At 44.1% G+C, this 15,025-nt stretch overlaps 1 protein-coding gene across 1 annotated transcript; it reads right to left on the reverse strand.

The window, feature by feature from the left end:
* Nucleotides 1-432: 432 nt before the first annotated feature.
* On the reverse strand, nucleotides 433-6,913 carry LOC128420301 (phospholipase A2 inhibitor and Ly6/PLAUR domain-containing protein-like). The gene is made up of 4 exons (XM_053401908.1): nucleotides 6,862-6,913; nucleotides 3,233-3,382; nucleotides 1,906-2,052; nucleotides 433-575 (listed from the first exon to the last, which is right to left on the reverse strand). The coding sequence occupies exons 1-4, from the start codon at nucleotides 6,911-6,913 to the stop codon at nucleotides 433-435; spliced, it is 492 nt and encodes a 163-aa protein (XP_053257883.1).
* Nucleotides 6,914-15,025: the final 8,112 nt, after the last annotated feature.

Raw genomic sequence — 15,025 nt, forward strand, 5'->3', positions numbered from 1 at the left:
CTCTGAATTGAATAATGATTTTTTTCCCCTGTGCAATGTATATTATTTTGTTTTCATCTCGTTTTATGTATTTTAGATTTAGTAATGTCCTTGGCCAAATCAATAAATAATAATTGCATTTGTATCTGAAAGAAACAGTTCCAAGAAACAGCATTTTATTTTTCTTAACCATTTATTTTGCATTACAATGATCATAATGAATTTTTTTTAATCATACACTACAGAGTTCTTTGTATTTGGAATCCACAATCCCCACATTCTGACCCCCTTTTGTTTTCATTTACCAAAGCTAGGAAGAAAGAAACAGAGATCCCAAGTCCTGGATTTCACCACCAGGCCTCCAATTTTCCTTCATTGCCATAGATTTTGGAATACACAAGGAGGAGATCTACACTGTCCCATTTACCCTTCCTGTTCAGGCTGGTGTGAGATTCATGAAGCACTATAACAGCTTTCTTCGGTAACTGTAAGAATAAATCTCCCAGTTGCAATAAGAAATCTTCCATTTTTGCGGATGGTACAAAGATTTGTTGTTGAACAACCTTTGAAAGTGAAAAAGGTGATAAAGAAGGTATCTGGAAAAAAGAAAAGAAGTGTTGACTTTAGTCCTTTTCCCAGGGAATAGGAGATGGTGCCTGTGATGGTGAATGAGAATTTTAACACGTTAGTTTTAAAAAGTCTATATTTAAGAAATCTGAGAAATAACATAATTCCATCATAACATGAATGTACAAAATTTTCAACATTAGGAGTTAAGGTAAAAAAATTACTCAGATTGGCATCATACCCAAAGGAGTCTCAAGACATGAAGTTTATTAATAAACAGGTTCTATTTATAATATATTATGAAATTAGAGGTTTTATAAACTGCCCTAATTAATATGTTAACAAAATCAAATTCTTGTGGTCAGGTGATTTGCATTAAAATACAAGGAATTCTATCCCTGCCATCTCCTGGCCCTGTTAAAAGGCACATGCCGTGGCCACACAACAGTATTGGAAAACAACACTCCCTCACTTGTTTGTGAGCCTTGAGTGTGTGATCCTGGCATGAGTCAACAGTGTGATGTAGCCACATAAAAAGCTGGAGTTGCATTCCATTGTCTCTCAGGATGGTTGGATGCCAACTGAGGCTGCCTCATTGTCCCAAACTGTGACCTAAGCATCCAGAGAATCCTCCTTTTGTTTTCCCATATATGTGTTTAAACATATCTAACATGAACTGGCGGAAAAGGGGGTTTCCAAAAGCCGATCAGGAACTCCTGTCCGAATTCTTACTCCGCCCTCAAAAGTGAAACGAGCAAAGCCCAGGCTGTAATGTGCAGGATAAGGATGAGGGGGGGAAATTCCCGATCCCCTCTACTTTTCAGGAAGGAAGGGTGTGGTAAATTTGGTCCCTTTCCAAAGAGCATTATTCCTCAAAAACACTGTTGATCGGGAGCAGCTTTTAGGAGGATACAGAGCACCTAGCTAGATACTGCTCATTGTCACAGTATTTAAGGAAATTTAGTTACATTTCTTTACCCAATAAATATGCTTTTTGAGAAAGAGGCACACATTTTGTCCTGAACTGCATCCCAGTGGTAGAAAGATCAAGAGCAACTGGGGTGGAACAATGAATGCACTTTCCCCATTTGTCCAGAAGCGTATTTAATATAAACATCAGAATCTGAATCCTGCTTCTAGACAAGCAAGTGGCATTATGAAAGTTAAAGGGCAAAGTCCAGGCAGGCAAAACACTAAAGAAGAGTGCAGTGCAGCCACTAAGAGATATGACCCCACACACTTTTCCAGCAACGTGTAATGGAAAAAGAGAGGAAGGAAGGGACAGAATGAGATCTGGACAGAGTCTGTGTGACCCAGGCGATGACTAGGCCTTTTCCACTGACGGAATAGCAATGTTACCTTTATGAAGAGCTCCTCTAAAATCAACACACTGGGTCTCATTCTCAAGGCAGTTGACGGTCTTCTCACTTTTACACTTTTTCTTTCCTTTGGAGAAGCAGGATGGGCACTGCAGACCATTTTCAGCCAGCATGTTGCGATCAGGAACTTTCAAGATCAAATGTAAAGTGAGCATGTTAATGTCTTTGTCTGTTTTTGTATTTCTGTGTTATGTAAATGGAATCTAGCCTAGGAACTTAGTTTTGCTGGGGCAGCTGCAAGTGTTCTTGGATGAAAACATGATCTAGAAACAATCTGGGTTCAGAGCTGAGCATGGGACAAAGTCACCATTGGTCTCTGAGATGAATGACCTTTACCCAAAGTGGGGTGGGATAGTGTGAACTTTATTTTCCTTTTAATCTCTCGGAATGTATTCATGTCATCGATTATGCTGTAGCCTCTCTGAAAATATAAGCTCTTAGTCCTCCATTTTTGTACAGAGATTCTGTCTTTCTTCTGCTCTTCAGCAATGAGCTATCCGAGAGTTTCTGTGAACCGCCCTGAGACACCCAGGTACAGGGTGGTTCCTAAATTCAATAAATAAATGTCTGAGAATGCTGTAAGGTAGGGGCTTATATTTGCACAATTATAACTGATGGGTTAGATAAAAAGGTAAAGGGACCCCTGACCACTAGGGCCATCTCGCTTTATTTGTTGAGGGAGCCGGCATACAGCTTCCGGGTCATGTGGGCAGCATGACTAAGCTGCTTCTGGAGAACCAGAGCAGCGGACGGAAAAGCTGTTTACCTTCCCACCAGAGCAGTATCTATTTATCTACTTGCACTTTGATGTGCTTTCAAATTGCTAGGTTGGCAGGAGCAGGGACCAAGCAACAGGAGCTCACCCCATTGTGGGGATTCGAACCACCGACCTCCTGATTGGCAAGTCCTAGGCTCTGTGGTTTAACCCACAGCGCCACCCCCGTCCCTTCTGTGTTAAGTAGTACTTGTCAATTAAAGGACAGAGAAGAACTAGCTCAAGGGTGATTCAGGAGGACACTTGGATAAGATAGGTTGGTTGTAAGGTCCATATTTGAAACATCCAATTGAAAGTGAACTTGAAGGGACCATAAGCTATTTATGAGCTGTTCAGGAGCTTAGGTATCCAATTTTATATCTGATCCTTCATGGTGCTGCTTCAAGGGACAGGAAGAAGGAGAGTCCTGGCTGGAAAGGTAACCCATCCCTTCTCAGGCAAAGCTGCCTAGAAGGTCCCTCTGAGTACTGTTGATTGACTAAGGATCCAAGCCCTAACATGTTAATGATTCTACAATGATGCAGAAACTTACGGCTGAGAGTTTCATTGTTACACAGGTCAGTGTTGCAGCATTGCATCTTCATCTCAAAGAATTTACCATCCGCTACAGTGAAGCTGTAATCGCCTGAGAAACAATATCTGGATGACAAACAAGTATTCTCAATTTGCACTTCAGGTTTAACTGTGAAAAAGAATTTGAAAGAACTATCAGGATCTGGGGGGAAATGCGGTCTATTGCTCCTAAACCACATTCATTATAATGCTTCCAATTTTCTGTGTTGTCGGAATGAGGACCTTTTCAAAGTAACAATATGGAAAGTATTATTCAATTTGGCAATCTAAAGTAAGGTTCTGTTTATTTATTTAAATTTGTGCACACTGCTATATCGTAAAAGGAAAGAGATATCAAATGTTTTTCAGTTGTAATACATAAAAGATACAATATTAAAAGTAAATAGATAGATTTCAATAAACTAGTGTATTCTTAATGGTCCGGTGGAAAAGAAAGGTTTTCTGCAGGCACTTAAGAGTTCAGCTCTCAACCACAAGTAGTAGTCTCTTGCCTCCATAATCCATAGAACCAGCCTCTCTTTTTATGTTAACAATTAATTTGCAAAATGCATTAAATTTGAAATTTATTCAGAATTTCATTTTAGGTCAAATTTATTGCATGAAGAATCATGCCTTTTTCTATACATCTGACAATACATCTGCCATACACTGCACTCTCTCTTCTAGTCAGTCCGAACAGTTTTCAGGTTCGGGGCATGCTTCCCTGAGCTCCTGTTGCCCAACACAAGACACTTGGCAAGACACTTGCATTACACCAACCTTACTACTCCCTTGCCCCTCTCCCTCCAAGAATGTAGCAGTGATGTTGGAACAGATGGTCAAGTAAGCAGCATCCCACCCAGGATTGCCCCAAGGCATTTTGGCACTGAGATGAACCACAAAATGGCACCCACTCCCTCCTGGGTAGAAGGGGTGGGTGAATCAGGAACAAGCAAAGGGATCAAATCAACCTGAACCAATGGTTGAAGTAGGAACCAAAGACCATCAAGGTGGAGGGACCCACTTTGAATCAAGCTGTGTAACTGAAACCCTTTATAAGAGGTGAACTACAGGAAAACTTCCTTCATGCTGGTTGCTTCCTCATCATTTCATCACTGAGAATTCTTTCAAAATTACTTGAGGGGGGATAAGGAGCCATGAGTTTGTGAAGCATCTTCATCTCCCATTCTGGTTCCTCAGCTTCTGAATAGTTTTTATACATCTGTGAAAGGATTCTCAATTGTAATGTCATTTACGGCAAAGGGGATATTCAGCTTATTTTGCAGGCTTCTTGTCCTAGTTTGAAAACCAAAACTAAACTGGAGTTCATTGGTTTGGCTCAATAGGGATTTCTGGTTGATGCAAATCAAGTTCTCCAAGCTTGGCGATCAACACCCAAATTCAGCCACTGCTTGTGATCAGGTGATGTTAGATTCCCCATTTTCATATGCAAGCCATGCATTCCTTACTTCCGATGTTGCTGGACTGCATCTCCCATCATCCCTGACTGGTGGCCAGGCTAGCTAAGGCTGATGGGAGTTCTAATTCATCTACAGCTGAAGTGTCACAGCTTCCTCACCTCACTTTTTTCATAGGTGAGTTGTTCCAGCATAGACTTCTATATGCTAGTAGAACCCTTAAAGTTCACCTATATCTTAACCTGGGTCAAATCCAACAGAAAAGACAAAAAGACAGGCAAATCTTACCTATATTTGTACGCAGAACACTGGCAGAACAGGTATATATAACATTATTATTACAAGATATTTCTGCACTGCCATTAGATGTTATTCCAGTCCCATTAAACTTATATTTGCACTCCAGAAATACCGCTGAGGACAGGAGGAAAAGATTCATGAATCATCATCATCATCATCATTATTTCGTTTTGCTGTTTGCTTAATGAGACACAGAGGAAGAGGTGATCATGAATTAAATCTTTTAAATTAAAAAGTGTTCAATTTAATAAGCATTTTAATAGAAGAGAATGAAATGAAATGAGTAAAACACTCATTAATTAAAACTATTGTAGCCGTTGTTCGGAATGCTGGGTGAATTATTTCCAAGAAGTGGAGAGGTGTACTCTCCCTTTCCCACAGCCAACTTTTCCTCCCATCCAGACTTTCACTTAAATACATTTTATTCCCACTGTTTGGTCACAAGCTTAGATCTGAGCACAATTGAACTATGGAATTTTCTACAAGAGGCATTGAATGCCACCAATTTCAATGACTTTTAAAGAGGATTTGATAAATTGATTGAGAATAAGGCTACTAAGCATGATGACTATGTATTACCTCCAATATCAAAAGTAGCATATTTCAAATATCAGTTGCTGGAACCCACAGTAAGCCAGAGTGTTGCTGTGGTGTGGTCCTGATTGTGTACTTCCCATAGTCATTGAGTTGGCAAGTGTTAGGACAGGATCCTAGACTAGGGATGAACCAATTTATCAATTTCACTTGCTGTCAAGTTCTTATTTTTTGAATTCATTTATTTATCTGCAGCCACTTCCTCTAAGAAGCTCAAGGTAGTGTACATGGTTTTCCCCTCCCCATTTTATCCTCAGAAGATTCCTGTGAGGTAGGTTAAGCTGAGGGAAAGTGCCTGGTCTAGGATCCCCCAGTGAGCTTCGTGGCTGAGAGAAGATTCAAACCCTAGCCTTCTGGATCCTTGTCTGGCACTCAAATCACATTCAGCGCCCCACATTTCCACAATCAATGAGTACAGTCATACCTTGGGATAAATGTGCTTCAAGTTAAGTATTTCGGGTTGCACTCTGTGGTGACCTGGAAGTAACGGTGTGCGTTACTTCCGGGTTTCGCCGCGCACACAGGCGCAGGGGGTCAAAATGACTATACGCGCATACACGAAAGTGGAAAAATACGACCTATGTATGTATGCAGAGACGCGCGGACGCGTGTTGCATTCACTTCAGGATGCGAACGGGACTCCGGAACAGATCCTGTTCGCATCCCGAGGTACCACTGTAGTAGTTGTGGATCTGGATCCTTACCAGTGGGTTGATGTGCTCTGTTCCAAGGAGTAGACTTGAAGGTGTCTTTCTTTGTAAAATGTATTTAATTTCTTCCTGCTATGGCCATACATTGTCTTCTTCCCTTCCCTTTCCTAAGCAACTTTTTCTCTCCATTCCAATGGAATTATTATTCTATCCTATTTTTAAGGCATATTTTCTCTACCTCTCCCAGTAAAGAAAAGCTTATTCACCTTCTTAGCACTTTCCCTCCACTATGAAATCATGCCCAACATTTTCATCTGGCAATCTCTTGCCTTTGCAAATCCCCCCTCTGTGTCCCTACCCCCCCACACCACACAGACACACAGAGAGTGATCCACATTTTGCGTGTATTGCTGCAATGCAGGTTTCATGTTAGAGTGGGATATTTCATTATTTTTCTACATGACATTGTTTATCTGAATAACATCACAAGAAATAATCTCTTGACTTGACTCTCCCCTACTTTCTCTTGGTAACCCAGCAGTGATTGCTCTCTATGGTGTTGATCTACACTCCTAACTCCCCTTCCCTCTCAAGAAGCAAGTTCTCTTCAGTGTCCTCTAAAGATCATCAGATGTTCCCCATCTTACCTGCAGAAAGTGGGGCCAAGAGGAGGCATGCGCTTAGGAGTGCCTTCAGCATTCTAGAAAGAATAGGAGACTCAGAGCAGAGAAGGATCATCAAATGAATTGATGCAGGTAGAGGCTTGCCTGGAGAGATTTAATGGCCATGGATTCATGTTGCAAGTAACACTTGGGAACAAATAGTTCAGGGAGGTCTGTGAACTGGAGTTGTTTGTTCATTACAAAGATGAAGAGGGACATACGAAAAATAAAAGCTCACTCTTGGAATTGTCTGAATTATTTCTCTAACATCTCATTAGTTGTTGATAGAAGCTTCTCAGATTTCTTCCTCTTAATAATAATAATAATAATTTTTTAAAAAATTTACCCCACCCATCTGACTAGGTCACCCTGGCTACTCTCGGTAGGTTCAAACATATACAGAAACATAATCAAATATCAAACATTAAAAACCTCCCTATGCAGGGCTGCCTTCAGATGTCACCTGAAGGTTTTATAGTTACTTATCCACTTGACTTTTGATGGAAGGTCATTGCAAAGTGTCGGCACCACTACCAAGAAGGCCCTCTGCCTGCTTCCCTCAGAGCTCACTTCTCAAAGTGAGAGAACCACCAGAAGGCCCTGAGAGCTGGATCTCAGTGTCTGGACTGAATGACAGGGGTGGAGATGCTCCTTCAGGAAAAGCCTGGATAATAGATCCATATGGAAAGGGCTGTGGGTGCACATGGATGAAATGGAGGCTTTCAGCAGTAAAACTGATCCTGCTGTCTTGGCCGTGCTTTCCAAAAGGTAGAAGGGATGAAGTGAGACTTCAGGAGTTGAATGTGCCAAAGACTGAAAGAGTGCCAGGTATGAATTAGTCACCCACACAATGATGAGGAAGGTCTTGATTGGAGCCATCAGTGGCCATGGAGCTTCCTGCATTAGGGAGCTACACAAACATGGCCATTCTCTGAACCAGTCGAGTGGGAGGTACCAGGCCATAGGCAAAGGCCACTTGAGGAAGAGACATTGTTGGTTCAGCTCCAAATTACCCCCCAAAGCTGTTACTGCATCCACACAGAAGAAGAGTGGGGGTGGTGAATCAATCTCTTCATGTGAAGACAAGTAAGACAGACGTAGAATGTAAGGATATGTATCTGGAAGTAAAGGAAATTCTGTTTGCGGGAGGCTTTTTATTTTTGCCCCAGAGGAAATACATAAGAACAAAGCTGATGAGATGGAGAGCTGCTGAAAAAAGAAAGTAGACAGAAATTGGTCCCATTGGCTTCTTCTGCATCTTGGCAGGTGATGAGGTTGGGGTGAAGAACATTAGGCATTCTATGGCCTTTATGGGGTTAAGGGCACACTTCAGACATCTGCCAATCCTTAATTCCTTGTGGGGGGTTCTGACCTGCCATGAAAATGTTGGGGAAACATGGAGCAGTGGGACCTAGGTGTACATGTTGGGTTAATACCCAAAGGGATGCAGGTGGTGCTGAGGCCTAAACCACTGAACCTCAATGGCTTATTGATCAGAAGGTCTGCGGTTCGAATCAGTACTATGGGTGAGCTCCTCTTGCTCTGTCCCAAATCCTCCAAATGAGCAGTTCAAAAGCATACCAGTGCAAGTAGATAAATAGATACCCCAGCTGACGTAAGGTAAACGGTGTTTTTGTGCGCTCAGGCACTCGTCACAGTCCTCTATGCACCAGAAGCGATTTAGTCATGCTGGCGACATGGGCCATAAAGCTGTCTGCAATCAAACACCAACTCCCTCGGCCTGAAAGTGGAGATGAGTGCCGCACCCCAAAGTCAAATTCAACTGGAGTTAACCGTCCAGGGGTCATTTTCCTTTACCATCACCTTCACCTGATACCCAAAGTTCACCTAACAAGTAGTGAGTCCTTTTCTCAGGAAGTCACAGTTGGAGGCTATAGTATACAGCTGGCAGTCTTGGGGAGGGCTGCTTCCATACAAGAGTTAGACAAAATCCTGTCCTGCCCACATTTTCTGAATTGGCCTAAATTTGGTTTTCAGTTCCTCCAGAGGATTAACTTAGCCTTCCTCCCTGTAGGGTAGACTTCCCAGAAAGCATGGAAACCTGATTATTTGAATACTGTGCTCATGTGGTCAGAGTTTTTCAGTAATTATTAGTAAAGTGGCTAAAGTTGAATCTGATGCAGTACATTGAATCTAATACAGCGCTTCTCTGAGACTTTGTTGTTTTATGCAGCCAGGCTACTACAACTCTTCAATTTTTCTTTAGTAATCTTAATTTTTAACAAAAAATTGTTTTCCTTCCAGTAGCACCTTAAAGACCAACTAAGTTAGTTCTTGGTATGAGCTTTCGTGTGCATGCACACTTCTTCAGATACTTGTATCTGATATTGGTATCTGAAGAACACGGCTACCTATCTGTAACTTAATTTTTAAGTTTTTATTATTTTAAAAGCATACAATTCAGTTTTATGAGGTTGTATCTACATAGCAATTCTAAAGCAGAAACTTCTTAAAGAATCCTGAAAGGTTTTGGATAGTGAGAGTACAGAAGATTATCTGTCAGCAGATGAGGCAGCTGTCTCATGAATTGGTGCAGGGCAGCAGGGAAGGTGTCAACTCCCCCTGGTAGGGACTACGGACAGCTCCAAATGAGGAACTTGTTCAAAGAAGGCTACCAAGTCAGTTGAGGTCATCTGACTATGCCCTTCATTAAAGCAGAACAACTAACAGCAATGGCTAAGACGGCCAACCATATTCTTCAGTGCCTACCTGTAGCCCTCATTTGCTACAGACATGTGCACAAACTGTTAATAGTATCACATCCAAGGTCTATGGGAAGTTGCTGGGTCCTTCATGGATAAAGGTCTTTTGTGAGCCAGTGCCTCTGTCTTTCCTCTTGCTTGATGTGAAGTCTTACTGAGTTGGAAGGAGCGAAATACTTTTTCTGATCTTTCAGGCCACTAATCAAAGTGCAATGAGAGTCTCAAGGTACTGCTCAGGTGACTGCTCAGCTGCCAAAGCTAGATATAGCTCAAGACTGTTGAAAGGTGCCAGGGACACACCGGTACACACTGAATAGAATACAATGGCTCCAAGATCATCACTGAGAGCTAATTAAATCAATTTATGGAACTTTGTCCCTCCTTATTCTAATTGTGTCAGATTGTTGGGACAGGGAGTGATACTTTGACTCAGCTGATCTGTTTAGTGATGACTGTCCTTAGCCACATTGTCTTGAATTGAACCCAGCTAGTTGTTTATACCAGCTTCAAATCCCATCTTCCATTTTCAAAAGATGAGAAGAACTGTGAAATACTACAGCATCCTTCTTGGAGCAGCTGATCAGATAATAATAATAATAATAATAATAATAATAATAATAATAATAATAAAAAATTTATTTGTATCCCGCTGTCCCCAGCCAAAGCCAGGCTCAGAGCGGCTAATATCATATAAATAAGACAATATGCATAATACGATATACAATATGCAAATAAAATAACGTTCAACATTCATTAAAATAATATAGAATAATATTAAATATCAGCATTTCAAAATTAAACAGAAATCCCCTCAATCAGTTACAATAAGTAATTTCTAAACTCCAATCAATAAAACAACAGCAAACCACAGTGCACAACATAATACAATAAAAAATGAGAAGCAGAGACTGGAGGATGGGGCAAGGTAGGTGGAAGGAGGCCCTGTCTGATGAAGTCTCTCCCCTCACAGTTCTTCCTCCAGGCACTGTTTCCTTATGAAGAATTCCAGGGCCAGGGGGTGGGGCAAGGCAGGTGGAAAGAGGCCTTGCCTGATGAAGTCTCTCCCCTCCTGTGCAAGGGTACAGGACTATTATGACAGGAGGGCAGTACCTCACTCCCATTGTAGCCTCATGCCTCTCTCCCCAGTTGACACGCTAAAACTGCTCTGGCTGTGCTCTCTTTTTGCCTGTCTTCTTCTTCTTTTTCCATTGCTTTGGATGCAGAGCAATTTCCTGTTCATACCACCACTCAAGGCATTTTTTAGCCACACAGTACAAAAGTCACATTCTGCACTAAGCTGTCTATCTTAGGATGCTTTTTTTTGCTTCATGTTAGACCTACTTAGCAATACAACTCCTTCCTTGATAGCCAAAAGTGCTTCTCAAGTGTCCCCTCCCAACTGTCCCAATAAATATATTTGACTGGAAGGATTGTCCTGGAGAAGATAATCTAATTGAACTTATTTATGTGAGGAGAATCAGAACTTACAGGGTTAAACAGTTCTGTGTGACGTCTCACATTCTGAGGCGTGGTTATGTTCACATATGGGAATCTTTCTTTGTGTGTGAGTTTCCTTTCGTTTTTGGCTGAGAGACGAAAGGATGTCCGCTCTCTCGCCGGGCCGATTTATGATGTTTTTCTTCTCATTAAAGGCTGTTGGAGATTAGCAAGAAGCCTGCTTTCAGTCTGATTTATTATCCACACACAAGGCAACACTTTCTACCGCTGCTAAGAACTCTGCTATGGACTCTGCTAAGAGAGCTCTAGTTTTTACTATTGGCACAGGCGTCCATCGGCACAGCGAAAGTGTGCCGGGTGCCATCTTATCTCACAGGTTATGGAAGCTAGCCAAGCTTTGGAAGCTGTTGCCACGTCGTGCCTGTGTGTGTGGGAGAAGCCAGCTGGAGCTCCTGCCTAACGTTTGAGGCAGCGAAGCTTGCTGGGGAGGATCTCATCTTCAGGACCGGGTGCCAAGAGGAGCTGCTGTTACGTGAGTAGGCTCAGCCCCGGGGGAGATGGCAGATGGCCAGGAGTCATACTCCGTCCCCTTCGAAAAATTAAATGGGAGAAACTGGGAGGAGTGGCCAAGGAAGCTGAAGGCCTGGCTGGTAGCCAAGGGTCTGTGGGAGGCAATCCGAGGGCCCCCACAGCAAGCTGCAGACGGAGCTGCAGCAGCAGATGTTGCAGCTGCCCAAGCCTCATAGAGGAAAAATCAGAAAGCCCTAGGAGCTATAGTGCACAGTTTGGAGGGCTCACAGCTACCTTTGGTGGAGGGTCTTGAGACTGCCCAGGAGGCCTACCAGGCACTAGAGAGAGTGCACCACAGAATCATAGCTGGGGCAAAGATCCACACCACCAGAAGCTTGTTTGAGCTGAACCTGCGTCCTGGTGATAGCATCAGGCAGCATGTGACTGAGATGCTCTTTGTTTTCAACAAGCTGAGACTGTTGCAAGTCAACTTTACTGAGGAACTAAAAGTTTATATTTTGCTCAGCTCTTGGGAACAAAATTTATGACAATTTGTGTCTAACTTTGGAATCGATGAATCCAGCGGATCTTACGCTGCAGTATGTGACTGGTCGTTTGTGTGACGAGGAGGAACGCCGTCTCAGAGAGGGCCGAGCTGGCTCAGGGTGCCCTGCCGGTAGCAGAGGGGGGGCCAAGCCAGAAGGCACAGTTCAGGCTTTTTCCACTCGTTGTTTTGTCTGCAGGTCTGTTGACCACCTGCGTCGGTCCTGTCCGAGAAGAGTCAGAGAGGCCGGGCAGGATGTCTCCAAGGTCGGTTCCCATGGCAGTCAGCCAAGTCCTCGTGGCAGCCAGGCAGGTTTCCATGGCAGCCAGTCTAGGAGAGGAGGCCAGCGTGGGAATGCGAAGGGAGGACGTGACAGAGGAAGTGAGAAGGCCTCTATGGCATAGCTAAGGGACAACTCCCATAGCTGCCTCTATGGCAACGCTAAGGGACAACTCCAGTGAGGGCAGCATGCTACGTTGGGTCATCGACTCAGGAGCCAGCCATCACCTGATGCCTTCGCCATCTAGTGGTGAAATGTGGAACTGCAGGGCTGTTTCAACTGGGAAAACAGTCACTCTTGCTGATGGCTCACAGAGACAATTAACCACTGTTGGCAATGTGTTTGTTTCTTTTTTACAGGCAGAGCTGGAGGTCTACGTTGTGCCAGGAATGAAATGTTGTCTTTTATCGGTATCTGCTCTTGTAAAGGAGGGTTATAAGGTTTGCTTTGAAAATGATGTCTGTTCTATTTCCAGGGGTGGGAAACAACTGGTCAATGTTGCATGTCAGAACAACCTCTTTGTTCTGGAGACACCTCTGGAGGGTAAGGGGGGCGCTGAGACAGCACAGGCGCAGTGTGCTAACGTTCCCACACATGATTCGTGTGCTCACTTGTGGCACAGGAGAATGTGGCATAGCTGTTGGAAATATATCCAGAAGTTGCCAGAATGCACTGAAGGTTGTAAGATGAAAGCATGTGATAAATTCTTGGATTGTAGGGCATGCAAAAGAGCAAAGATAAAAAGGTGCAGTTATCCCAGATCGGAGAGGGTAACCACAAGGCCTTTTGAGCTTGTGCATACAGACCTTTGTGGTCCCATGCCAGTGCCGAGTCTGGGCGGGGCCAGGTATGCGCTCACGCTGACAGATGATGTTTTGAGGAACGGCTGGGATTTCTCGCTGAAACGGAAAAGTGAGGCGGCACAACTGATCAAAGACTGGGTTGCGGCGGTGGAACTACAGTTTTCCACCAAGGTGCAGAGTTTTCAGAGCGACCGAGGCGGAGAGTTCACCGGGTCTGCTGTGCAGAGTTTCTTCCGCCAGAAGGGAATAAGTCACAGGTTGATGGTTGCTTATTCTCCCCAGGAGAATGGTGTTGCATAACGCAGGAACAGAACGCTAGCTGAGGCAGCTGAGGCAGCTGACGCTCTACTGTTTCACTCTGGTTTGCCTCAGAGCTTTTGGGCCGAAGCTTGGAAAGCTGCCAGCTTCACCTTGAACAGGTCCTATAGCTCTGTTGTAGGAGACACGCCCTATTTTCTGCTGCACGGGAATAAGCCCAAGGTGCATTTCTTCCGTGTGTTTGGTTGCGAAGCTTGGGTGCTTGTGCCAAAGGCTCAACGCAAGAAAGGTGACCTGAGGTCCCGGAAAATGATCTTTTGTGGGTACGAGCCTGCGACAAAAGGGTGGAGGTTTGCCTATCCAGAAGGCGATCAGTCCAGGATTCTAGTCAGCAGAAGTGCTGAGTTCTGTGAGCAGAGTGGGTGGTCAAGGATCCATGCGAATCCTGGCATTCTCTCAGAGTGTCTGTCTGATTCTGTTGAGGAGGGAGAATTAGAAGCTGAACCTGTTGATGAGGACCAGGTCTCTGACCAGGGTCAAGAACAGGGAGGGGCATCTCCACAGGTTGTTAAAAGAGAGCCCAAGAGTGAGCCTTCATCTCCCGTTAGTCAAGTGCAGAATGCCAGAAGACGCAGTAAGTCAGAGGGGAAGTCTTCTGATAACAAGGACACACTTGCTGACCCCAGTGGGTCAGAGGGAGCACCTGAGACAGTGCTCAGACGTTCCACACGCACTACAAAGGGGGTACCACAAGAGAGGTTTGAGGTCACCAGCGTGTGGGTTGGTTTAGCGCAGTGCGAACCTGAGAGTTTTGAGGAGGTTCAACAGTTGCCTGAAGCAGAAGCCAGGAAGTGGCAAGAGGCAATGGGAAAGGAGTTGAACTCAATGAGGTCCTTAGGTGTGTTCTCCACCACGAAGCTGCCAGAGGGCAAGCAGGCCGTGAGCTGTCGTTGGGTTTACAGGATTAAGCCCACAGCATCAGGAGAACCTCAGTACAAGGCGAGGCTTGTAGCCAGAGGGTTCACACAGAGAAGGGGGCTGCATTACACCGAGGTGTATGCTCCTACGTCCCGGAGTTAGACTCTGCATGTGCTTTTAGCAGTAGCTGCTCAAAGAGGGCACCAAGTGCACCACTTTGATGTGGATGTGGCTTATTTGAACTCGGATCTGAAGGAGGATCTGTACATGCTACCTCCTCCAGGGTTTGAGGGCAATGAGCCAGGTGTTGTGTGGAAGCTACACAAGTCAATTTATGGTTTGAAACAGTCAGCCAGAAATTGGAACATGTGCCTGAATGAAGCTCTGGAAAGTTTGGGTTTCCAGAAGAGTGTTGCAGACAGTTGCCTGTACCTGAAGGGGTCAGGAGAGACACAGGAGGCAATTCTGATGTTTGTAGATGATATTCTGTACGTGGCACAGACAGGTAGACAGGTGCAAGGTTTAGCCAAAGAGCTTGGTAAGAAGTTTAAGCTGAAAAACCTTGGTCCCGTTCAGGTTTATCTAGGCGTTAGGATAGACAGGTCTGAGAATGGGAGTTTCTTGCTCAGTCAGAAAGGCAAGATTGAGCAGTTGC

Source organism: Podarcis raffonei, chromosome 8, assembly GCF_027172205.1.
Source record: "Podarcis raffonei isolate rPodRaf1 chromosome 8, rPodRaf1.pri, whole genome shotgun sequence".
In the NCBI taxonomy this organism is placed as follows: Eukaryota; Metazoa; Chordata; class Lepidosauria; order Squamata; family Lacertidae; genus Podarcis; species Podarcis raffonei.

Coding starts and splice junctions, on each gene's coding strand:
- LOC128420301 (XM_053401908.1), bottom strand. CDS start 6,913: ATGCTGAAGGCACTCCTAAGCGCATGCCTCCTCTTGGCCCCACTTTCT. Junction 2,053..3,232: donor TAACAATGAAACTCTCAGCC/GTAAGTTTCTGC, acceptor TGATCTTGAAAG/TTCCTGATCGCAACATGCTG. Junction 576..1,905: donor TAGAGGAGCTCTTCATAAAG/GTAACATTGCTA, acceptor TCTTTTTTCCAG/ATACCTTCTTTATCACCTTT.